Consider the following 23,998-nt stretch of genomic DNA (forward strand, 5'->3'; position numbering starts at 1 on the left):
CTAACTGTAGAAGAAAGAGAGTGGGGAAGAGCACTTTTCTTGAGTTAAAAGCTTCCCTACTATTTCTTACAATTTTTTGAAGTGGTGTATTGTCACTAATGGTATAAAGCTTGTCATTTGTCATGGTAGACTGTAGTGTTGCATGCCAGTGTTGTGTTGTGCGCTGCTTAGCAAGTTATGTCCTGCATCCATCTGCTCTCATATCATATTTCATCTGAGTTTTACTTAGATATCCAGATAGCTGATCTGTAGTGAATGAAACTGCTGTATTTTAGATGCTGCAGACTGTCAGTAGCATTACTTGAAAGATCCCTCCTTAAATGCATGATTAAATTGGCATTGGTTGTAATTTCTTGGAATTAATTAAGCACATATACCAATGTATTGATTGTAAGAGAAGAGACCAAGTGCTTGTTTTTGATTGGATATTGGGTTTTTTTCATGAAAAAAATGTTGAAAAGTTTACACATAAGGAATTACAGCAAATGCTGATAGTGCTGTGCCAAGCCATATCAACACCGTCCTGTCCACTCCAAATTATTGATCGCCAATATGGGGGTGGCCTGTTACATTTCTGGATTCTGCTTAAACTAAAGCTTGAAAACTGCACCTACTGGGGTAAAAGTGTTTTCAGTCACATTTATTTCTTTGTTTTATTGCATCTGCTTACATGCCACTACTCCGTTCAATTCTGTTTTTAATTTTCTTTTAATGGAGAATCAGGCACACAGTGTGCAGCTCTAATCCAGCATGGAGGAAAAAAAAAAGTTACATAGCACACTATTAAGTGAAAACTTAAAAACTTCAAGTTTTAGTAGTGTATTAGAAATCACTGCTAAATTGTATCTAAATATTAGATATATTATGAAATCCTCATATTGTAAATTACTGTGAATTGAAGAGATGATACTGTGAAGCTCTTTTAAGTTGTACATATTTCTTCTAAAAACCTGCACTGTTTTTTGAATAGTTAATAATGCAATGTTTCCATGATTCATCAATAATCATCAGTAGATGCATATTTCTAAACTTGGGTTTCAAATTCTGTGTTTATAGTATAGCTTTATTTTACTTTTAATTTTTACTTTATCTGTAGATATTGCTGAAGACATGCATTTTTGCAGAGGTGATTAAAGTGCCATCAGTCAAGTCTGTCAGTTTACATGACCTGCAAAAAAGATTAGGAAGAGAGAGAAATTGCAAAGGAGAAATTTAGCTATTTATTTTCAACATTTCATTTGCACTTATATGACGTGCAATCATTACTTTCATGAACAGGCAAGAGCAGGACCAGTTATATGAATGCACTGGACTGTGGTTTTTTGAGATCTTTTTATAGTCAAACTGCCTAGGTTTCTTATGAAAGTTAAGATTCGTTTTCTGTCTAAAGCTAAAGTTACTGTTGAATAGTCTGTAAATTTTAGGGCGCTTTTTTTTTTTAAATGTCCACTTCTTTCTTTCTCATCTGCAGTAATGAAATGCTCTTGGATGATAGCCATGCACTATATTGTTTTGCTGAATTCCATTGTTTTCTAACCTTAGCATCAACGAGATCCTCGCCTCAATGAAATTTTATTTCCCTTTTATGACACAAAAAGAGCCATGCAGATAATTGAGACATATGAGCCAGATGAAGACTTGAAGAGTAAAGGTAAATGTGGGAGGGAATTCAGTGTTCACTGTTTTTTTAGATATTTGGGGAATTTGTTCCAAAGCATCCAGACTTTTAAAAGGGAGCTTATAGTCCTTGTGATCAGCGGGCAAGCACTTGTGTTGCCACCCAGTAAACTATACCAGGAAACGGATCTGATGAAAAATACCTCCCCCTCAAAATCAGCTTTTCTTTAAAAGGATTGTGGCTACAAAGACGGCCACCTTGATACTAAAATAGGAGAGGCTAGGATTGAGTAAATAGGGAACAACACAGAGACCCCTAGCCACAAGGTAACATGCATGTGGCTGTGGGTGAGGTCTCAGAGAGGCTGCAAAGAGATACTGTGTAAAAATAAAAATTAAAAAAATTACCAGGTGTGCCATGGGGGGTATACATCCACCTTCTTACAATATCATCTGTATAGTGCTTGAGGGCAGCAGCCTAGCTTAGAATAGTGGTGCGTTGAAAAATGTTTTCTCTGAGCAAGAAGATTGCAGGCAGTGTCTCCAAGCCATTCTTGGGCTGTTTGTGTCCTAAGCTGCTGTGGGTGTTGGAGGTGTCAGTAGTTGAACTTAGCTCCCAGTTCTTAGCCGTTCTGTTGAAATAGCTTGGGATCAACTACAGAAATTAAAAATATTGCTATCCCCGCCTGTCCTCCATGCCCTTTTGCTGGAAGTCACTTTCATCATAGCATGAAGAGGAGGAGACTGCGCTTTGCAAAGCCCATAGGCCTTCAGCTCCTAACAGGAATGCACTTCTTCTAGACATTTAGGCTAATGTATCAAGCTAGCACTTGAGAGGCAGAATAGCTTTTACACATCTGCTAGTGCTTCCCCTGCTCCTGAAGGATGTGCAACATCAGAGGCAGACAACAGGAGGAAGCAGTATCTTAAATTGCTTCAGTAAATCCGAGGCAGCTCTCACTTGGTGCTGCGGCCTTGTTGGGTTCCCTGTGTGTCTTTATGTTGCTTTATGATCACAGGAGTTGACACCAGCAATGCGTTCCGCAGCAACACCTTTCACTTTCTTTAGGCCAATGGTTGGGAAGAGTTTACGGGTGTGTTCCTCAGACTACAAACTTAAGGAATCCTTCTGTAGGTGGATGTATAGCTTTCACCATTCCTTATAGTACTTCAGTCATTTTGACCAGACCGCTAGGGGAAGAGCTTGTACTGTATATGCTACTCCAGATGCTGCATTGTATGCTGGGTTAATAGATTGCTTTTTTATTAGTGTGAAAACATGGACTTTCCAGGCATCACCTGGGAGAGGAGGAGGTATTTCTCTTATCTAGAAGTATTTTGTACATGTTATGAGGATTTTCCACTCACAAGCAGTGTAACTTACTTCTCTTCCTCTCTACATGAAGTAGAATTCTCCAGGTATTAATAATTACTTGATTTTAGTAAACTCTTCCCTTTTTTTTTTTTTTTTTTTTTTCTTAAAAAAGCACTCATCTGTGATTCTTCTTGATGCCAGTGTATTTCACATATCTGCCAAAATAAGGAAGGCATACTAATGTAGCGGCCACCTCCTTAGGGGTGGAAAATGTAAAAACATGTTTTATGAAGGTGGAAATTAATATAGAACTGGAAAACAATGTTCAGTAATTTGCAAAGAAGAGGATTTTGCAGGCACCAGGCTGTAGCAAGGGAATTACATTGGCTTATTATTTTAGTCAATAATTGAATCTTGGCTAATTATTTAGGGTTTTTTTGATTTATATTTCTAACAGGTTCTAAGTAAATTTGGTAAAGCTGCTGCAGGGATAGGGTTATGGAGAGTAACAACAGAAAAACAGCAGTGTCCTCTTACAGTGTTAGTCCATTGGTTGTATTCACAGTGCAATCAGAAAAATGATTTCATACAATGTGTTGAACCTTAGTATGTAAAGATGGCAAGAAATTATCTCACCAGTGGCTATTCTCTGCAGTCTCTTTCCTCTTCTTACATATAACTTTGCTGCTGAGTAAAATAATTAAACTCGGCACCCTTTTTTGCTAAATTATGTAGATTAAGAAACAAGGCTGATGCACAAGGCAGTAGCAATAAGCTACTTCAGTAACAGAAGACATAAAGCTGCACAAGTTAATGCTGCGGTTTAGTAACCAGAGTCTGCTCAAGAACACTACAAAAGCAAATTCTTCCACCTGGTCAGTTCATGTCAAACATATGAAGACCAGTCTGTTCAGCACAGAGCTCTGTTAAGTTGCTTAAGTCTCAGCCATTATTTGTCTAGAACACCTGCCCAGCTGTGACTTTTCTACTGCATGATGCATTAGATGCACGGTGATTAATAAAATAAAAGCATTCTTAAAGCTGAAACTTCCATTTTGCCTCCCTTTTCCCCCCTTCTTCCAAAACTCAGTATCAGCTGAGAAGATAAGAATAAGACATTCCACAACATTTCACCTCTGGCTGACACTGAGCACAGAAAATTTAAGCTCCAGTAGAGGATTTTTTCAAAGTTAGGAGCAGAACAAAAAAAGCAAGATTACTGGAGTTAACTTGTATAAGAGAAAATGCAGTCTTAAAGAAAATGAAAATAAGAATGCTGCAACCTGTGCTTTAACAATAGCAGAGTGTTAATACATGACTTTAGGAAGAGCAATCTCCAAATTAGTGCCAGATAACCATCTTCTGCAGTGACTCTTTGTGAGTAATCTCTTCTCTCCAACCCCAGATAATTTTTCATTCTCTTGGCCACCTTAAAACTGATATTGTAGTACTGCTTATTCTTACTTTCTTTTCATTAGAATTTGTTCCTTGATATATCATTTTTTTATACTTTATGAAGCATATAATAGCAGAGAAATGAGACAAGTGTTATGCGTTCTGTCCTCTGAATTACTGTATGTCCTGTGTTCATTGTAGAAAATTACTTGCCGTTCATTATAAAGGAATCAACCTGCATTTCAAACAGTAAACTTGAAGATACTTTAGGTTTTCCTAATGCTTTGCAAATGAAAAAATACAATCGTTTTCAGGTATACCTCCACTTGTTTTTGTCAGTGGAGAACAGTCACTGCACATGCTGCAAGCTGATTAACAGCAATGTGGCAGTCAGGGCAGGACTAAATATAAGAGAGTGGAGAAAAGTACCGTAGAAGACTGGTACATGCAAACCCACAATTTCTGGCTTACAAAGTTCCAGAGCCCCAAATTGTTGGGAGTATTCTGAGGAGATGTCACTACTTACTTGCCGCCTTCACATCCTGTTGATGCCTTAGGTCTACTAGTGGCGAGTGCTGGACATAGGATAGTGAGCTAGGAGGGCACCTGATTTTTCTTCTTTTGTTATCTGGGAACACAGTGGCAGATTTTGCACCAGAGACACAGTTGCTGGTCAGCTTGGAGCACTGGAAGGGGAAAGTTTCTTTTGCTTGCAAAAGCCTATGTAAATATAGCTTTTGTTCTAGGATTCCTGCTCTGTGAGGCAGTTTGATTCCTGCCCGCTATAAATTTCTAGTAGTAATTCCCCATGCTTTCTTCTTCCTTCTAGGAGTCATATCAAGTGATGGGTTTTGCAGATATTTGATGTCAGATGAAAATGCCCCAGTTTTCCTGGACCGTTTGGAATTATATCAAGAGATGGACCATCCTTTGGCTCATTATTTCATCAGTTCCTCTCACAATACGTATTTAACAGGCAGGCAGTTTGGTGGCAAGTCTTCAGTGGAGATGTACAGACAAGTGCTTTTGGCTGGATGCAGGTTGGAAGCAGAAGATAACAGCCTTCAATATTTGTGAATCTAATAGTTTAAACCTACACAATATACCTTGGTGTTGATACATTGCATAATTGAATGTATAAATTTATGAATGTGGTAAATGAAAATACACATGTTTAAGATGCCATTTTTCTCTCAAAAAAAATGTTGAAAGGCAGCAGAATGTAGCAATTGATGTCAGGAGAGAGTTTGTGAGAAACAGAACAGAAGTTTGATCTCAGAATGACAACTGAAGAACTTCAGAGGGCTTTCTGCTTTGTAATTAACAAGTTTATATGTAAATGAGAATCAGATTATGATTTCCTGCTTCATTTCTTGACATACTGGAATGTGTCATAGTTAACTGAGTAAGAGAAGAAGTTAGAGTGTTACAGTGCTAAAAACATTATTATTCAGGGGTAAATGTATTGACTCACACGTACTATATTTAGGGTAGTATAACCGAAGTTATAAAAGCAGTCTGAAATTACAGATGTGCAGCTTAAAAGGAATTGTGTAATGCCCAAAATTGCTTTGTAACTTACTGCTCTGAACATCACTGCTCAGAACACATCCCAGATAGCTTGCCTGTACGGAAACACTAAGGAAGCTGACATCGTTTTTCATGGGTCTTTAGGTGTGTTGAGCTGGACTGTTGGGATGGCAAAGGTGAAGACCAGGAACCAATAATAACGCATGGAAAAGCAATGTGTACAGATATTCTTTTCAAGGTAGGTGCCTGACCTCTACACCTGGCAGTAAGCCCCAGTAGAACCCCCGGAGAAGAATCCGTGCAGGATACCTTTCCCTCCTTAGCACCCAGACACTGCTCCCTTGCTACAAACTGACAGATTCCATAGGTGCAGTTTCTTGCCCCTAGATCTTAGGGCTCATTTTTGACTGACGTCATATACCCCTGTGTTAGGTCTGCCTTTCCACAGAAACTGCAGGAAGCAGGCTTCCTTCTTTTACCCCATATTTTCACATCTTGTGGCTCTTTGCACCACAGAATGAATATCTTCTCCACTGTCTGAGAAGTTCCTTACTGTGGAAAAAGCCTGAAGATGCAGGATTTACTTTGGGAATAGAAATTCTTCCAGGCAAGAGAAGATGGCAGCAGATTCAGTGGTAGTGTTGATGGGTTCTGGGTGAAGCTGCCATCATGCTGCAGGCACAGTGACGCATCTGTTGGGTGCTCAGTCCAGGTTGTTTTAGGGGAACGGAGAAGAATGAGCATGGCTTCACTTGGTGCATTTGAGACTGGGGTCTCTGTTTCTCAAGGTGGGGTGGAGAATAAAAAAATCTTTTCAGTATGATTGTAATTTGATCTGTTCTAATTTGAATCCTATTAGAATCATAGGATCGTTTAGGTTGGAAAAGACCTTTAAGATCACCAAGTCCAACCGTTAGCCCAGCACTGCCAGGTCTGCCAGTAAGCCACAACCCTAAGCGTGACATCTAGGCATCTTTTAAATACTGCCAAGGACGGTGACTCAACCATTTTTCTGGGCAGCCTGTTCCAATGCTTGACAACCATTTCGGTGAAGAAATTTTCCTAATATCCAGTCTATTATTGTATTTTATAGGATGTAATTCAAGCCATTAAGGAAACAGCATTTGTTACATCAGAGTATCCTGTCATTCTTTCATTTGAAAATCACTGCAGGTATACAGTGCACTTTTTTTTTTTCTTTTTTTTTATAGTGCAATATATGGCAGAGATGATATAGCTCAAAAATATTAAAAATTGAGTGTACTTGAAAACTGTGTAGGGATATGCAAGTATATTGAATATCACTTGGAAGAGACTATAGTTTATACTAGTCAATCTTTGTCTAGCTTAATAATGGCAGTATTTTTATCTGCATTAAAGCTGTGAAATATATTTGGATGTTCCATTAGCTGTGTGGGATTCAGTTAATCTGCTTTTTTGCTCTTATTAATTCATCTATGTCAGATAATAGACTTTTATTGACAAAATAATTACAGTAAAGTTAATACTTCTCATTTGAGAGAAAGTGGGCCGTATATAATTTGGGATGTCTACATTACTTAGTATTCTGTTTTGTTCAGTAATAGTGGTTTCTTTTTTATATTTAAAAATTAACGTGATCTTTTCTAGCAAATATCAACAGTACAAGATGTCAAAGTACTGTGAAGATCTTTTTGGAGATCTCCTGTTGAAGCAGCCTCTAGAAACGCATCCAGTATGTTATATTCTACCAGTTGTTTTTTATATTAGCTGTATTTATAAGAGATGCTAAACTGGGATCGTATCACCTGTAGTGCTGTGTGCTGCCAGTCTTGTTCTTTCAAAAATGACTAGGGCTTTTGGGTGTCTATGCTTTTTGCTACAAACTTGTCCTTATCTGATTTGTTTAATCTGTTTTGTACAGGGCTCTGATGAGCAGCCTGGGGAAATCCATCCCCTTGATGTGTGATGTAATATCAGCACGTACATAAAATACACCACATATATTGTATTTGCAGGTCATACGTAACTCTGAAATTGTCAGTCACTGTTGAAAACCAGTTAATTATAAATTGCATGGCCTCAGCTGAGGAAACCTCTTCCCAGCCTCACTTGGCATGTTTCATGCTCCAGATCAGGTCCTACAGTCTAGGTGGCCCCCACTACTGCATGAAGAATTAAATTAAGCACAAAGAGTTCCCTGCAGTCTCATTTGGACTATCAAGTGCACTGTAATCTGCACACATTTCTCTCTCCTGCATGGCAGGAGATAATAAAAGACACTCATTCGCAAACACAATATTTGAGACTTTAATAGCTTGTTACCCAGTGCTTGCAGCTACTCCTCCAGGCTTTCCTTACTCTCGTGAGGAACGTGCTTACCGTCTGCCAGCAGCCACCCAAAACCTGCAGATGCTTTTTAGTGCTGAGGGGGACCACAGCAGAGAGGACTCTGCCTTACCTTTCACCTCCTGTCCATGTGACCCTGGCAGAGGGGCTCCCGGCATTATCATCCCTAGAGCTGTGCTTTTCTTGGCTTTCCTTGCGTGTTGTAGGGATGGCAGTGCACAAGGTTTTGTGAATATCAGGTTGCTGCCCTGAAAAGTGCATCCCAGAGAAGTAAATCTGTAGTGTTCCCCTGTAATGTATGTAGCACCTTGCCACATTCCTCACAAATGACAGTTTCCAGTGGCTTTCAGGGAAGCCTAAAATACGGCTGGCCAAAGGCTGCCATGCTGCTACCTCAAGGCCCAGTGTTTAGCCTCAGCTGCCTCTGCTCTGTAGCATGAGACTGAGCCTTCTGCATTTTGTGTCCATCCCTCCTCATGGGTAAATCCAGTCCCTAGCTGCTCACAAAGCAAATGTTGCTGAGATGGCAGGAGGAGCTTGAAACTTGTATTTTATGAGTCCTTGCTTTCTGGTACCTCAACTAGTCGATGGAGGAGGGTGGACTTAAAAGAGACGTTGTAGTGGCTGAAGCAGATTTGGTTTTAAGCAAAAGCAATTATTTGTCCAAATGAGCATCCAACTGTGCCCTTGCTTGGGGATGCAGACTGTCATCTTGGAAGCCTGGGGATAAATGAGCTCTGCGGCACTGACATCTAGTGGAATCACAACCCAGGTGCTCTCGGGAACAGCTGTTCTTTCTTCATCCGGCACACTGGAACTCCCATGACTGAGCTAGCCTGGTGGTTGTGGAGGTTTGCACCCATTCCTGTGGGACTGGGTTGATTTGTGGGTTTGGGTTTATTTTTTGTTGGTTTTGGTTTTTGGGTGGGGTTGTTTGTGGTTGGTTTTTTTTTTTCTTTCTGGGCTGTTTGTCACCTCTGCTGCTTTTATTTGGTTTCAAGTCATGGTGCTTTGTTGTTTTGTTTCTTCATATAACATGCTGCTTCTGCACAGCTCAGAGTTGGATTTAAGAATAAGAATATCTTAAGAATATCTGATTATGTCTTCTAATAATTTTTACTAGTCCTGGAAATATCTTCTACTCCTGTATCATTAGTTCACAGGAAACTACAGTCCGTAGTACCAGCGACTCCCCGCTTAATAGTCTTACCAGCCTGAGGTAGAGAGGGTGCTAATTACCATGCCCAAATCTCTGGTTTTTAACCTCAGTGATGTGATGGGACTTAAATCAGAGGAGTTTGTACTTTTTCTTTTTTCTCAGTAATATTTTATCTCCTTCCCCAAACTGGAACAAATCTTAAAGTAGTACTTCCTGGTGTATGTGAAACTTGCCATTTGCCTTTCACAAATACTGAAGATGTGACCCTGTAGCCCTAGTGGCAGAAATAGTCCTCATTACCTAGCTAAAAACTGGGTAGTTTTCCATTCACCAGTGCCAGCCCATTTCTACTCTGCAACTATGTGTGGGCTGCCGCACTTGCGTTATTGCAGCTTGAAGGGACCATAAAAGGTGACTTATTTAGAGATCAAATGATAATGGGCTAAACTGTGACTTGGACTCTGTGTGAACCACAGGGAGAGAGGGAAAGTAGAAAGTCCTCTAATGAGGAGTTGCAGATTGCTTCTGTGCAGGCAGGAGAGGGAGGGAGACGTTTTGAGCAGTGCAGCTGAGGATGGCATAGGCTGGAGACCAACATGCTGGATTCAGCCAGCAACATTTACCTGAGCACAGCCTTCCTCTGGGATGGTGAAGAAGCAGAAGCAACAATAAAACGGCAGTCACACTGTCTCCCAGGGTTTGGCCTGAGGCGGCACTGCTTCTTCACTGCCCTTTACTATTGCTGTCCTGAAGTCAAGATCCCAGACAGGGACACAGAGGCCAAATAGCTCTTATTAAGCCTTTTCTTTAAATTATTTTACAGCTTGATCCAGGTAAAGCCTTACCTTCTCCTAATGACCTCAAAAGAAAGATTCTCATAAAGAATAAAAGGCTCAAACCTGAAGTAGAAAAAAGTAAGTAAGCTTGTCAAGTATTAAATTAAATGAAAGTCTAGATAGATACAAAGATACTTTGTTACTGAAGTTTCTAAATTGCTTGTACTTTAGTGTTGGAAGAATATGAATTCTATGTAAATAACATTTTGTTTGCCCTTGTGTTTCGAATGAGTGCCAGACTCTGGGCATTGATATCAGCGTGTAACATAGACATAGATAGGCCTAGAAATGTAATCCCGGGACTTTTATCAGATTGCTGGTTGAGCTAAAATATAACGCAGATAGAATCTCTTGTAAATTCTGCCTACACTGGTATGTTTGCATTGCTGGGGTTTTCCAGGATAAGCATAAAATGAAATGGAATTTCAAATTGCTGCTTTTGCTGTTGTTGCCAGTTTTGATATTTATCTTCTTTCAATAATAATGTTGCTGTGTTAGTTTCCAGTATGGCTGTAGTGATAAACCCTGGTCCTTCTCAATTCAAAGATAAGCATGCAGACCTTCCACTGACTTCAGTCATACATGACTATGTTCATACTATCTAACTGAAATGCACATGGGAACATAAAATCCAAGCACTTTGCCTCCATTTGCATAGATCAAGCACCAAAGAGATAGGGGTCTATTTATTCTTTGAAGAAGGAATATGCTTGCTTCAAAGGCTTTTTTGTTAACTTCAGTGAGCTTTGGATACAGTCCTTACTGACTGCTTATCAGTTCTAACAACAGCGTATGTCTAATGATGCTCCTATTCTGTAAAATTTTATTGCTAAATGGAAACTTAGAGAACCCATTAAATAAAAGTACGTCTTGGGATCAGAGAACCATTTATGATTGTTCTCATGTATTTCTTTGTGCTACAAACTGTTTCATGTCATGGCTAATTTATTTTTATTTTTCTTATTAACAGAACAGCTTGATGCTCTGAAAAAGATGATGGAGGCTGGGGAAACTACTGCTCCTGTAAATATCCTTGAGGATGATAATGAAGAAGAAATAGAAAGTGGTAAGGATTTTATAGAGAAGGGCTCTCAAACATTGTCTGTGGTAAATCAGTAGGCTGGCATGAGCAGCTAGTATGCCCGTTACCCATATGCCCACGGTCTGTGGCAGCAGCAGTAAGTCTGGGCTCAGTGCAGGACCACTGATCTCCAGCCTTACCATCTCATCTCAGATACATAACGCAGCTGCTCCTGGCTCTGTGGCAGGCGGTGGTAGGAACGTGAGCTTGGGTGGTAACTTCCACTTAAAGTTCAAAAGTCATGTTGGAGCAGCAACCAAATCAGATTTTCATTGTGTGTGTGTGAGAGAGACAGACTGGGAAGCTATGATCTTTGCTTTGTAAACAGATTTTGTCAGTATTTTTACTACTTGTGTCAACATCAGATTGGATTATTGCATTATACTTTATAAGGATAAAATGAGGGATAGGATTTTTCTTGCCAAACTTTGGGTATCTTCAGTGTAAACTTCTAGCTCAGAGCCAGTGATGTGGAATGTGTTTATGGCCAACAGAGAAAAATAGACATATCTAGGGTACGATTCACCTTGTCTGTTTTAAATGTCCACCTTCAGAAGAGGTGAATCATGCATTACCTGCAAGTGACTGAACCATGGTACTGTCCTGTGACCCATGTCATGCCTCTTGGTCCTCTCCTTGAGTTCCCCCACACACACACCCCCAACCAGTACAAAGCCACTGCTGTTGCAGTCAGTAGAGGTCCTCATGAAAAGATATTCTTTGTGATGCAAATCTTAGTATCTCTCCTTGCAATGCTAAAAAAGGCTGAAGTACAGTTATTTTTTGGAGAAGCTTCTTGGTATATTTCTTTCGGTGATCAAGGAGCATGGAGGAGATTCTGTTGTTTTCCAGGCTGATTTCCATTGGGATACTTATTTCTAATAGTGTTGTTATTGTGCTGTGTTATTAATTATGTGCTAGACTACCAGGAGGCTCAAATAAATGTTTTCTAAAATTGTTTAAATCCATATGAATAATGTGATTAATGGTTTTGTGTTTGTAAAAGGACTTTTCAGCTTTGAGTACACTAAATTCTAATGGAAAATCACCTTAAACACAAATGAAAATGATTCCCTGTAATAGGGGCACATAAGGAGGCTCTAACAATACACATGAGAAGCCTGAACACCAGCAACTTTTTACATCTTTTTTCAAAGAACCCTGTCTTTATTTCTTGTTATTTCCCCAAGCCTGTTGGGTTGGTAGGTTATTGGTTTCTTTTACACTTCCGCTAAGCAAATTACGGATTCCTTCAAAAATACAGTAAAAATTTCTCGTACTAACCACATCAGAGCTGTAAGAATCTCAGGCCTTAGCTGTAATTTACTACTGATGCTTGGAAATCTACTACCCTGGATTTTATTTCTTGTTTTTAAAAAATGCCAAACCCAAACCTGTGTATTCAACTGTCATTTGTTTCACCTCTCACAGAGAACCAGCAGTTGCTGTGTTTTTTGCACTGATCTTTTTTTCTTTTCTGTGCAGCTGACCAGGAAGAAGAAGCTCATCCAGAGTACAAATTTGGAAGTGACCTTACTGTTGATGATTACAGTCAAAAAGAAGCTGTTGCCATCAGTGTCAAAAAGGTGGGATTTCTTCTTACATACATTTCTTTGGCAGCTTTCTGTGGTGATGGGTGTAAAAGACATTTGTTTTGTGGAAGCATTGCAGCACATGTTGTCAGAAGAGTCAAACCCAAGATCTTCACCAGATTCCTAAGCTCTAGGTTCACGAGAAGACAAAATTTTGTAGTCAAAAATGTTCTCTGCTTGTTCAGGTAGAACATTTATTGAGGAAACAGAATTGGAGTAAACAAGTGGAGGATTTGAGCAAAAATGCTAATTAAAGGCAGCAAGCAGTTTTCAGTTCCTACCTCTGATCTTTGAGTCTCAGTTGTGGAGCCCTAATATGAGGTGGAATACTGGCTTCCTCGCTCAACAGTGGTTTTTGGCAAGGCTGCATCCTGTGTCTTTGTTACAGGGATTCACTGGGTCGTTAACACTTAGGGTAGAATCTCCTTTCCACCGACAGCAATGAAGGCCAAGTAGGACAATCCTTCTCCAGTGGGGTGGTATGGCAGTGAGGCTGTACCAGAGCGCCAGCTGGCAGACAGGGTAGAAGTCCCCTTTATTCCACTTATATCTGATATAGTACAGTGTATCAGTCTGTGCTCAGTAACTTGAATATTACTTGGCAGTAATTAGATACAGGTTATTGGAATTCAAAAATTAAGCCTGCTCGGACACTGAAGGCATTATTGCTGCTTGCTACAGAAAAAAATCCACATGTGAGTGCGAAGGTACCTTATCAGATCATGCTCCTCTGTCACTCAATTGTTTTGGCCACTTCTCTCCTGTCTTGGCTACCTTTGGATCTTACTCCAGATAGAAGTATAGGTATGAAAATCTTTCACAGCACAGATGGCCCTTCGCAGTATATCTCTAGGAGTGTCACTGAGACATCAGACCGACCTTCTTGGTATCTCTTCAAGTCAACATCTTTGCTTCTTCAGAACTTTGATGAATCCTCCCACTGAAGTAGCATTTTAAGTTCTTTGCTCTAGGGCTGGTTTCACTTACTAAGTCAGCTGGTCCTTAACTACCTGAGTGTTTTGGGATTTAGGTTTTTGATGATTTTTTTTCAAAGTAGTCACTCATCCTCAGCATATGTCCTTGGGTAACTTCTCTGCTTCTTTGCTGATCAGTGGCTTGATCTTTATTCTTTAGGAATGTATATTCAGTGCCAAGTCAACATTTATCGGTCTAAGATTCTCAGTAGTGGTAGCTTGTAATTGAAGACAGACAGCAGACTGTCCCATTCCAAATAACATCTTGAGACAGGCCTTTTCCAAATGTGGACATGTAAAGCACAGTTTACCACAGTCAACCTTAAGCTTTCAGAGCCTGGGCAGTTTGCATATATGGATCTGATGATCTTTTGTGTTGCCTGGGTGTGTCATTCTTTCATTCTTTGCTGAAACTTCCTGACCCCAGCTTCTAGTGATAGCACTGGTTTGGGCTTAACTGTCTGGCATCCTCCCTCCTATTCCCATTGCTAGCTATCTTTTGAATTTCCTATCTTGTGTACCCAAATTTGGAAGAAACTGCAAATTTTTGCAAGTGTATGGGACAAATGAGCTACACAGGAAGGTGGAAGAGGGTATACTTTTTGCTAAATGCATTAACGTTTTGAGGATTCTTTTTTTTTTTTTTTCCTTACTGTGAGTGTTTCCTATTGCTTTTTCTTTGGGTAATGTATATATATTTTTTTCCCTTAGGCTGTTGAAGATTCTGAGCAAGAAAACAATAAAAAGGTGACACATAGGATGTTATGTAGTTTATTGCTTTATATATAACATACATATTACTTGCCATGCATTCTTAGTGATTTAACAAATTTATGCTCAGTTTCACTGCACCTATAGAATATTTTTGAAAGTGTGTCTACCTCCTTTTGTCCTTTTGGGGTTTCTTCTGCTGTACTTTTATATTTGGGATAGGGCTGTCAGAAAAAGTGGGGACAGACAGTGTATGACTTTTGCCAGCTTAGAAGTGCCTGCTCTTTATCTCAAATGTCATGCACTGGGAAACAGCAGTTCTTTGAATGGTGTTGAAATGTATCATCCCTGCTTCTTTTTTTTTTTTTTTCCCTCTTCCCTTACCTTGACTGCACTTTGTTTTCCTCTCTCTTTTTCTTCCTTTTGCTTTCCCTTGGACTTCTGCATTTATCTTCTCCCAGGAATCCCTTCTGTAAGACTCTTCCTACCTCCCACTCTCCTCCTCCTCCTCTTCTCTCATTAAAGCTGCTCCTATTCCTAACCACACTTTGTTTCAGTCTATGTTGTTTTTTTCCATGAGTTCTGCTTCTTTTCTTGAGGGGTGGGGAGGTGTAAATAACAGAGAGAGACCAACTTTCCCCCACTGTTTTCTGTACCCCTGAAAGGATCGTGTGCTGTTGTAACCATTCCTTTCTTTCTGTAGGCTTCTGTAGGCTTTAAGAAACATTCCATCCTTACCCCTTTTTAATTAATAGTTTTAAAGTTGTGGACACTGCAAAAAGTATAGCCCATTTACGCTAAAAAATTATGGGTCTGCAAGTAATTAAGGTAGAATCAATGACCAAGTAGGTTGTCTTAGAACATTTTCTTAGAGCTAGTGTGTCAGTAATATGGTCTGTAGTCTGCAGGGTACTACTGCCTTGGCACTAAGGCATGCATAATCTGCCTTGACTTCCTTTTCACTGTGATTCATTACTTAGACGTTTATGTATCAAGATAGTAAAATATGATTAGCAATTCTAAGCAGTCAGCAAAAGGCATTGTTTTTTAGAAGGTGGGTGGTCAGTTCTTTCTGAATTATTGGCCTTCCAAAAATGAAGACACTGGAAAGGACTAGTTCCTTTCAAGAAATTTGGCCTGAATTTGATCTAAACTCTATTAACAAATACTGACATAGTGACAAAATAAAGGCTTGCGTTCACCTAATAAAAGGATGTACCGTTTGGCATATTTAAGGAACAGATCTGTGAACCCTCAATTGGAGGATTCTGAAGGCAGTTGGATTGAGCCCTGGTATTGAGCATTAAAATATGGTATCAGTTTGATTTCATGGGCCACTGGAAGTCGAATTCTGTCTAAAATGTACATAAAACAATGTGTACCTGGACTCGTTCTGATAACCTGGCTATTCTATGTGGTCAGGAAATGATGTGCCTTGTGGCTATAATTGTCTTATCGTATCCCATATATTGTTTACTTCACATAGTATTACTTCTTTGAAACATGTCCACACACATTCTTTGTCTACATGCCCATAATGGTGGCAAGTAGTTTCACGTTTCTTTTACTCTCCCATCTCCTGAGTAAATGAGTTGCAGTAGTATAGGTTCTGTGAACTGCATTCTTCTTCTGTGAGAAAGGGCTTTGTGGTGCTTCCTGTTATTGACTGTTTCCTGATACAGTAATGAAGGAGAGCTTTCTGACAAATATTAGTTGCATTCTGAAAATAAAAAGCTGTACTGTAAGAATTTTTGAATATACTTAATGTTTCCTTGCAGAAGTTCACTGTTAGCCTACAGTAGGTTAGATTTTTTGGTACCTGGTTCACTGGTAGGAGAACAAGCAAAAATGTTTGTGGGAAAATGCCATGACAGTAAGCCTTGCTGAGTTTGCTTAGATTGACAGAGATCTTTTCTTTTCCTTTCCTTTCTTTCCATGAAAAGAATGTGTTTCAAAGTGTTTTAGGGAAGGGAGAAAGTTGGACGGGTAGATCCACATAAGAAGCGCTTCCTATTGTGGGTTTCTAGCAGATGAGATACTTGTAGAAAACTTCAGAAGTTCTGTTATAAATGTAATGCATCTTTATGTGAATGATGGATTCAGATTTTTATCAGTTCAAGTGGCTAGGAATATGAGCTTGGTACTGTGTCTCTTGTTGGTCATGTGACATCTCTTTGTCCAGTGAAGGCTGTAATCCTGATATTTCAGTCTGCTTTTATGAGCAAAAATTAGCAATTGAACCTATTCGTGTTTTGATGTTGAGAAAGTTATACTCAGTACCAGCTATGCATTACCCCACAACAGTTGCTATCAGAAAATGTGTATTAAATCACAGTTCTTAGGTATGTGTTTGACAAAGATAGATCATTATCTGCCACCATTGTTCGAGCTGTTGTAGTATTTATCTTCTATCCCAAAGTTACCCTACTAACATCATGTAATATTTAGCCACTACTTAGGAGCTTTTCTGTCATCAGTCCTCTTGCATGCATCCTGTAACATTGATAGTGTTTGGTGCATCTATCAGTAAGAAAATAAATGTTAATTTGTGACATTAAATTTCCACTTTTATTATATTAATTTGCACTTATATTTAACTTCCTGCAGATTTGGGTATTATTTTGTATCACATTTGAAAATTCCAACAACGGTGTTTGCACACACAAATAGTGATTATTCTTTTTAATGTGTTTTCAGGGTTTAGTAACTGTTGAAGATGAACAAGCATGGATGGCATCTTACAAATATGTAGGTGCCACAACCAATATACATCCATATTTATCAACAATGGTCAACTATGCTCAACCTGTAAAATTTCAAGGTTTCGATGTAGCAGAAGGTAACATAAAAGGTTGAATGAAATAAAAGTATTTGTCTGCTTATTCTAGGTAGTTTTTTAATCTCTACATTTCCTGAGTTTAGAAATGGTTTAAGACTTTTATAGTTCCATGACCATCATCAGCATATTTTAGATCTCAGTTTCCTTGAATGTAAAGTTAGCATGTTATTCCATTGGTCATCCACATGGAGTCACTAAATTACTGGGAGAACGTGAAGCTGTTGAGGTTGCTTATATTCCATAGGCCTTTCCAACTAAACTGCTGGGTTTAGTTCACCTTTCTGTACAGTAAGGTGAACGTGATTGTCAATGGTCAGCAGTTAGCTCAGCTTTCATATTGCACACTAGACCATTTATCATGTTGTTTTGCATTATCTAGCCACACAACACAGACTCTCAATAACAGCTTTGTCCTAAACAAAAAAATGAAAGTTTTGTTGATTTCCCAGGAAGTGAAAAAAAAAAGCCAAGTCAGAAACCTTATGAAATTTCTCTTCAGTATAATTTGATTCTATGATTGACAGGTAATGGGGAAACAGACCAGGATTTGCTATATCCTGTTGTTACGTATAGCGCATGATTTTGAAATTTGATTCATCATTGCAGAAATGTTTTTAAATGTCTTGTCTGTTCTTTCTAGAACGTAATATTCATCATAACATGTCCTCCTTCAATGAGTCGGTTGGTCTAGGGTATCTGAAGACCCATGCCATTGAGTTTGTGAAGTATCCTTTTACCTCCTCATACCGCTTCTCTGCTACTGCCACAAATAAACAAGTGTACCTTTCTAGATTTACAGTGTTCCACATCTATAAAGGAAAAGCGAAGGTAGCTCACAGGATGAGAAATAGTAAGATTAACGTAAGAAAATTGAAGATACCAGGATATGACCATACGTTTCTATGATGTTTTTATTTCATTTTCCTTGATGAATTATACAGTTATAATAAACGACAAATGAGTCGGATATACCCAAAGGGAGGCCGAGTGGATTCCAGTAATTACATGCCTCAAATTTTCTGGAACGCTGGCTGCCAGATGGTCTCACTGAACTATCAGACCCCAGGTAGGCAGCAACGACCAGTGAACCTCAATTCTAAAGAATGGCTTGGGTAATAATTCTCAAACAGATGCCATGGATTTGCTTCTGGCATTTTTTGAGGAAACAGGCATATGGCTAAATTATACAGTGGGGTGGAATTACAGAAGCGTAAGACAAGGACCAATAAAAAACCTCACATAGAAGGAGAATTCAGTCCACTTTCATGGAAAAATAATAAGGGTATGTAACCTTTCACATAAATGTTTAGTAACAAAAAGTGTGTAATTACAGGGAAATCACTGTTTTCACAAAACACAGCTTTGGTACAGTTGAATGCACGTCTGCAAAGTAAAGATGGAGGAGTATGCAAATTAAAATGATAAGAAGTAATGACTGTGTGCCAGGTTAATTTCTAGACCAGTTATTGTGAAGTGTTGGAGTCATGTGTTCAGCATCAGAGAATGGGGTCTGACATACCAGCTGAGAGAATAATGCAAGGGAATGTAAATGCCTCTCCACCGTGTAAACTGAGAGGAGATGTACCGTTCCTGTTCAGTGAAAGTATGTGTATAACTCACAGAGCAGGATTTGTTTTGTTTTAATTAATTTAGGAATGTCTTCAGTCATATATGTACCAGACCAGTTTTTCCATTTTCTTTCCTTCAGCTGTATTAGTGCTTTTGTGCTTGCTTCCCTAACCCCCACTCCCCAAGCGGTGTCTTTGGTACTGCAGACGCTCCTAATGATCATACCCTGAGTTCTGTCCTGCAAAGCTTTGCACAGACTTCACTAGCTGAGGGAGCAAGAGAAGGCTGTACTCCATGGAATACACTGCTTGTAAAGCACTCCACTAAATCCAATATGGAGACTGGCAGCAGATATGCAGGCTTCACCCTGCTCCGACTGCCTCTGCCCACTGCATGTCAGTCTCAACCCCTTTTTTATTGCAAAATAAGAGTGGTAATTGTATAATTGGAAGTGAGAAGCTTTCCTGTATTTAGTCTTCTGTGATCCCACTGTGCTGTCAGACTGAAGCATAATTGAGGAAATACAAGTTAAGGCTGCCCAGTAAAGCAAATAATAACTGATACGAGTATATGAGAATCTTGTATTTTGCGTAGCAGAGAACATACAGAAAAGTTTTTGTTCCCTTTTGAAGGTAGAGTCTGTTGGGCAAGAAAATACCCATGTTATCGCTAAACAAGGATGTTGTAGTGTAATTAGAAACCTCCAGGAAAACATTTTAGTTTTTACAAAGTTTGGGAGAGGGTTGGATGGGAGAGGGGGTCATGTGTTTTACTATCTGTATTTATATACAAGTGCTGTAATAATGCACTGAGTAAAACTTGCATGCTTTAAATGTTGAAACTAAGCAATGCTGCTGTGATCTTTGTGGTTTCTTTTTGTGATATTTTATTCAATTAAGCCTGTAGAAAACTAGTGCAATACTCATCTCACCATCTTTAAAACATCAGAATACAGACAGCTTCATTGGAGTAGTGGTCTATGGTCATTGTAAACAAATACATACTTCTAGGTTGTCTCACCTAGTATGTTTTATGTCTGCCTTAGACTGACATTAATTGCAATTAAAGTGCCTGTATTCCTCTGTTATGCAAAGTGATTCTAGATCGCTAGCAGAAATGGAGACATCCGTACTGTAGATACCAAAAGTTGGATGATGGCAATCCTATCCCAGGCACTTGACATGACCACAGTCTGATGTTCTCTGCCTGCCGGCTGTGTTTGAATTCAGGGAGAGACTGTTTTCTCATCACAGCTTAAAATTCAGCTTGGTTGATAAGCTGTTAATACTGTGAAGAAATCTGAGGTTTTCTTACTGCTTCCTTTTATTTCTTAGATGCGTGTGGTTTATCTGCATTAAATTTAATTTTTATTTAAACTGATTACCCTGGAAAAACAGCCTTATTTTCTTTTCTAAAAAGGATTTTTCACGTTCTGCATTATTTAGAAGGAAACAGTAATTTTTTTTCTCTCTTGACAGATTTAGCAATGCAGTTGAATCAAGGAAAATTTGAATATAATGGATCATGCGGGTGAGTGACATGATTTAAACTGGTATCACAGTGTATCAGAATCCTTTACTATGGTTTTAATAAAATTTTGTCACTATTGATTATGTGTTACAAAACAAAATAGGATGCTAGGTGAAGAGTAGAAATTAGCAGAACTCTGGGAAAATTATCCTCTGCAAGAAGGTATTCTGATGAACATCGTTTTTAATTGTACCCAGTTTTTAAAGATGAGATAGAAGAGGCTTTTTGTGCTAATTATGAAGTTTGTGAATACCATACACAGTTACTCAAATAAATCTTCAGCTTCTGTTCTTAATCTTTCTTTGAAGATATGCCTTAGAATGCGTTTTCATTGCACAGTTCACAGAATTGCCAAATTTACTTGGACAGGTTGAGCCTTAATACATGGGGAATGGTTTTTTAATCAGTGTACTTTAGTTGGAGAGCAGTTTTCACAGAACATACGAAAGTGTTTCATCTCTCTTAAGTTCTTGCTCATGACTTTTGCATGGAAAAGGATGCTCAAGTGATAGACTTTTTTTTCCTCTCCAATGTTGAATTTATACTTTAATAGGATAGGCTGATCATTAACATCAAGAGAAAGAAGTTTGATGAATTACAGGAAATGACAGTCGAGAAACACATTAAAATCTGTAGACTCATCCTGGGAAGAAACAACTGTTTATTAATGCAAATCTTACTGAGAAAGAAAATCTTGAGTTTGATAAAGCTTGGTAAAATTGCTCATCTGTGGTATGGGCAACATAGTGCTTTGCCACTCCATGCTTTTATTTCAGTTGTGAACTCAACAGATAGAGGCTCTTAGCTTGGATAAAGGTGCAGTCTCTTGTCATTTCAATCAGAATAACAATAGAAGAAAAACAAAGCCTTTTTATGGCAAAGCGTGGTTCCTTTCTTGTTTGACCAAAAAGCCCAGTAAAACAGCACCTACTTACTCTTGCCAAATTCTCTGACAGTCAATCATTATCAATTAAATTCTTTTGATTCTTATGTCAGTTTTCTGGTGTTACAGTAATGCATGGTAATATAGTGGTAATATTTTGTTAGACATTATAAATATGGTGCTGTTTCAGTCACAGAAAACACGCAGAGCAATGAAAAGAAAAAATTAAGTTTCCTTCTATCTGTACTGCTTTCCCGTCCCCGTCCCCCCTCCGATTTACAGTTTTCATGCTGGTGAAACAAGATCAAGTGACTCTAGCATTTTCTATTCCAGCAGGCTGGAAGCAGAAACTAAAGGTTGTTTCTGATAGTTCCCTTCTGCCCATAACCTACTTTAAATTAATAAAACATTATAAAATCGCACACATTTATAATGTAGGAAAAATGAGGAATATTATTTTCCTAAACAGAAGGCATGTTACGAAAAAATGGGAGTAAACATTGACATTCTTTCCGTTGGAATTTTTCCAGCATTTTTTAATTATTTCTGAAGTCTGTCTAGGCCTTTATAACATTGTGTACCAGTGATTCACTAAAGAGACTTATGATGGATAAAAAATAATCTTCTAGCAGCTGTTGTCTGTCAGGGCTGCAGAATTAGCAAGATGACTCCAGTTACATGTTTTCTTCCACCAGTGGAAGAGAACCTCTGTCATGTGTAGCACAGCAGTGATCAACTGCTATTTGATTTTGATGGCAGAATCTTTGGGTTTTGATTCATCAGAGCACGTATCTGCTTCATTGATATGTTGATCCAGTGTATAGTCCTCAGGGATGTATTGTAAGTGTTGTTATGGTAGTACCTTTCATGCTACTATAATTAACAGTCTGTCAGCACTGACATTATCAGCTGTTTCCCCCAAGGTTTTATAACTGAGATGAGAAAATTAGCTTCAAGCTGAAATTTATTGTATGAATCTTGACTCTATGTATAAACTGCTTCATTTTAAAAAAATAAAATCGAATAAGCCCTCTATATTTTTCCAAAATGTTAAAGAATTAACACAAATGTGAGAGCATCTAATTTTCATGATATAACTCACTGTATATTTAAAATGTATTATTCAATTATTTTGAAATGTCCTTGATTATATTACATGTATTTTCATCTTGAAATCCGGGGTTGATTTAATCTCTCAGTAGCTGGTAATTCAAAATGAAGATTAACATTTATCTGTATTCCAGACAACTGTAATATTTCCTTTTACTTCCTCACATTTGCAGCTAGAATAATAGTTTGTATTTTACAGTGCTGTAGGAGAATTCACTGTTTAAAGCTGGAACATCCATTTTATTTGTATTTAATACAATTTTAATTTGCACATAAGAATAATACTCTTTTTTTTCTTTTCTTTCTTGAAATAAGGTATCTACTTAAACCAGATTTCATGCGACGACCAGATCGAACATTTGACCCTTTCTCTGAAACTCCTGTAGATGGTGTAATTGCTGCAACATGTTCTGTACAGGTAAAACAGCAACAGACAAACTTCTGTCCTCTTATCGCCTCCAAAAATTACATTTAAATCTCAAAAGAAATAGGGTATCTACAGAAAATGTGTTTGGATTGTGTGGATTTCATCAAAATATTTTCATTGTGGGTTTTTTAGGGTTGGGTTTGTTTTTCGGGGTTTTTTTTGCTAGTTTAGACACCTGTTTACTTCATCTGAGTGGAACATGATAGAATTAGAAATGGTTTGTTATTACACATTATCACTGAATTTTAACCCACCTCATGCTCTTTTTGAATTGCATCAGCCTACACAAATGAACAAATGAGTGAAGTTCATTTCTGTGAACAGTATGAAATCATACAAACATCACTCGTCACCGCAGAGTGAGGGAGGAATATGGGCACATGCGGACAGGATATTTTCAAAATAAGTAGAGACAACTGGTTCATGTGATGGGAGATCATTACTTTGGAGTTATTTATGAGTAATAAAGTCCAGAAAATGTCTGTTGTAGTTCTAACGCGTGGTTGGGTAATCATGTTTTGGAAGGAGGCTGGCAATTGTAAAACCTGTTTTGTGACTTGACACTCTACTCTTTTTGCTTAAATACGCCATGTGCAGCTTAACCAAAGACTTAAGCTATCAGTTACCACTTTCTATTGTGCAGCACGGAAATTGCAAACTCTCTCTGACTAAGGTTTCATTGGGCATTCTAGACATTTACCTAAGTTTCATTTGCACCTCCAGAAGAACAAAAACTTTTTAAAATATTGTTTTTCTTTAATGACAGCACAATCCCTCCAAGAAGGAAGGGGGATCTAGTGCTGAGAACATAGAATTTTTAAGTATCACTAGAGATAGTTCTTTGAGCATATATTTTGCCACTCGTTCTTCTTGTGTGACTAAAACTAGTATAAAATTCCCTATAAATTTTGTTACAAAGGAGTTGAGTGGACCAAACCAATGACGGTACCCCTCAGCCACATAACTTTTCAGATTTGTTATTCGGACTGTTCCCTGGAAGAATGTTAGATCATGAAAAAAAAGGACTTGAAATGAGCTTAGGTCTGTGAAGTCATGTTTCCATTTTTTCTTCCCTCCTTGGTCATAGTAATGAAAACATTAG

At 38.4% G+C, this 23,998-nt stretch overlaps 1 protein-coding gene across 7 annotated transcripts in view; it reads left to right on the plus strand.

The window, feature by feature from the left end:
- PLCB4 (phospholipase C beta 4) overlaps positions 1-23,998 on the plus strand; it is a 208,597-nt gene that overhangs the window by 140,343 nt on the left and 44,256 nt on the right. For 6 of the 7 annotated variants that reach the window (XM_055816320.1, XM_055816321.1, XM_055816319.1 and 3 more), the window contains 14 exons: positions 1,543-1,651; positions 5,157-5,367; positions 6,002-6,095; positions 6,951-7,030; positions 7,487-7,571; positions 10,168-10,258; positions 11,151-11,246; positions 12,747-12,847; positions 14,539-14,574; positions 17,236-17,377; positions 18,018-18,102; positions 18,319-18,443; positions 20,425-20,476; positions 22,785-22,887. In XM_055816320.1, the coding sequence (XP_055672295.1) occupies positions 1,543-1,651; positions 5,157-5,367; positions 6,002-6,095; positions 6,951-7,030; positions 7,487-7,571; positions 10,168-10,258; positions 11,151-11,246; positions 12,747-12,847; positions 14,539-14,574; positions 17,236-17,377; positions 18,018-18,102; positions 18,319-18,443; positions 20,425-20,476; positions 22,785-22,887 (1,410 nt within the window). The remainder of the gene's footprint in view (positions 1-1,542; positions 1,652-5,156; positions 5,368-6,001; positions 6,096-6,950; positions 7,031-7,486; positions 7,572-10,167; positions 10,259-11,150; positions 11,247-12,746; positions 12,848-14,538; positions 14,575-17,235; positions 17,378-18,017; positions 18,103-18,318; positions 18,444-20,424; positions 20,477-22,784; positions 22,888-23,998) is intronic. The other variant, XM_055816325.1, reaches the window with a different exon arrangement.

Source organism: Falco peregrinus, chromosome 11, assembly GCF_023634155.1.
Source record: "Falco peregrinus isolate bFalPer1 chromosome 11, bFalPer1.pri, whole genome shotgun sequence".
Classification (NCBI taxonomy): Eukaryota; Metazoa; Chordata; class Aves; order Falconiformes; family Falconidae; genus Falco; species Falco peregrinus.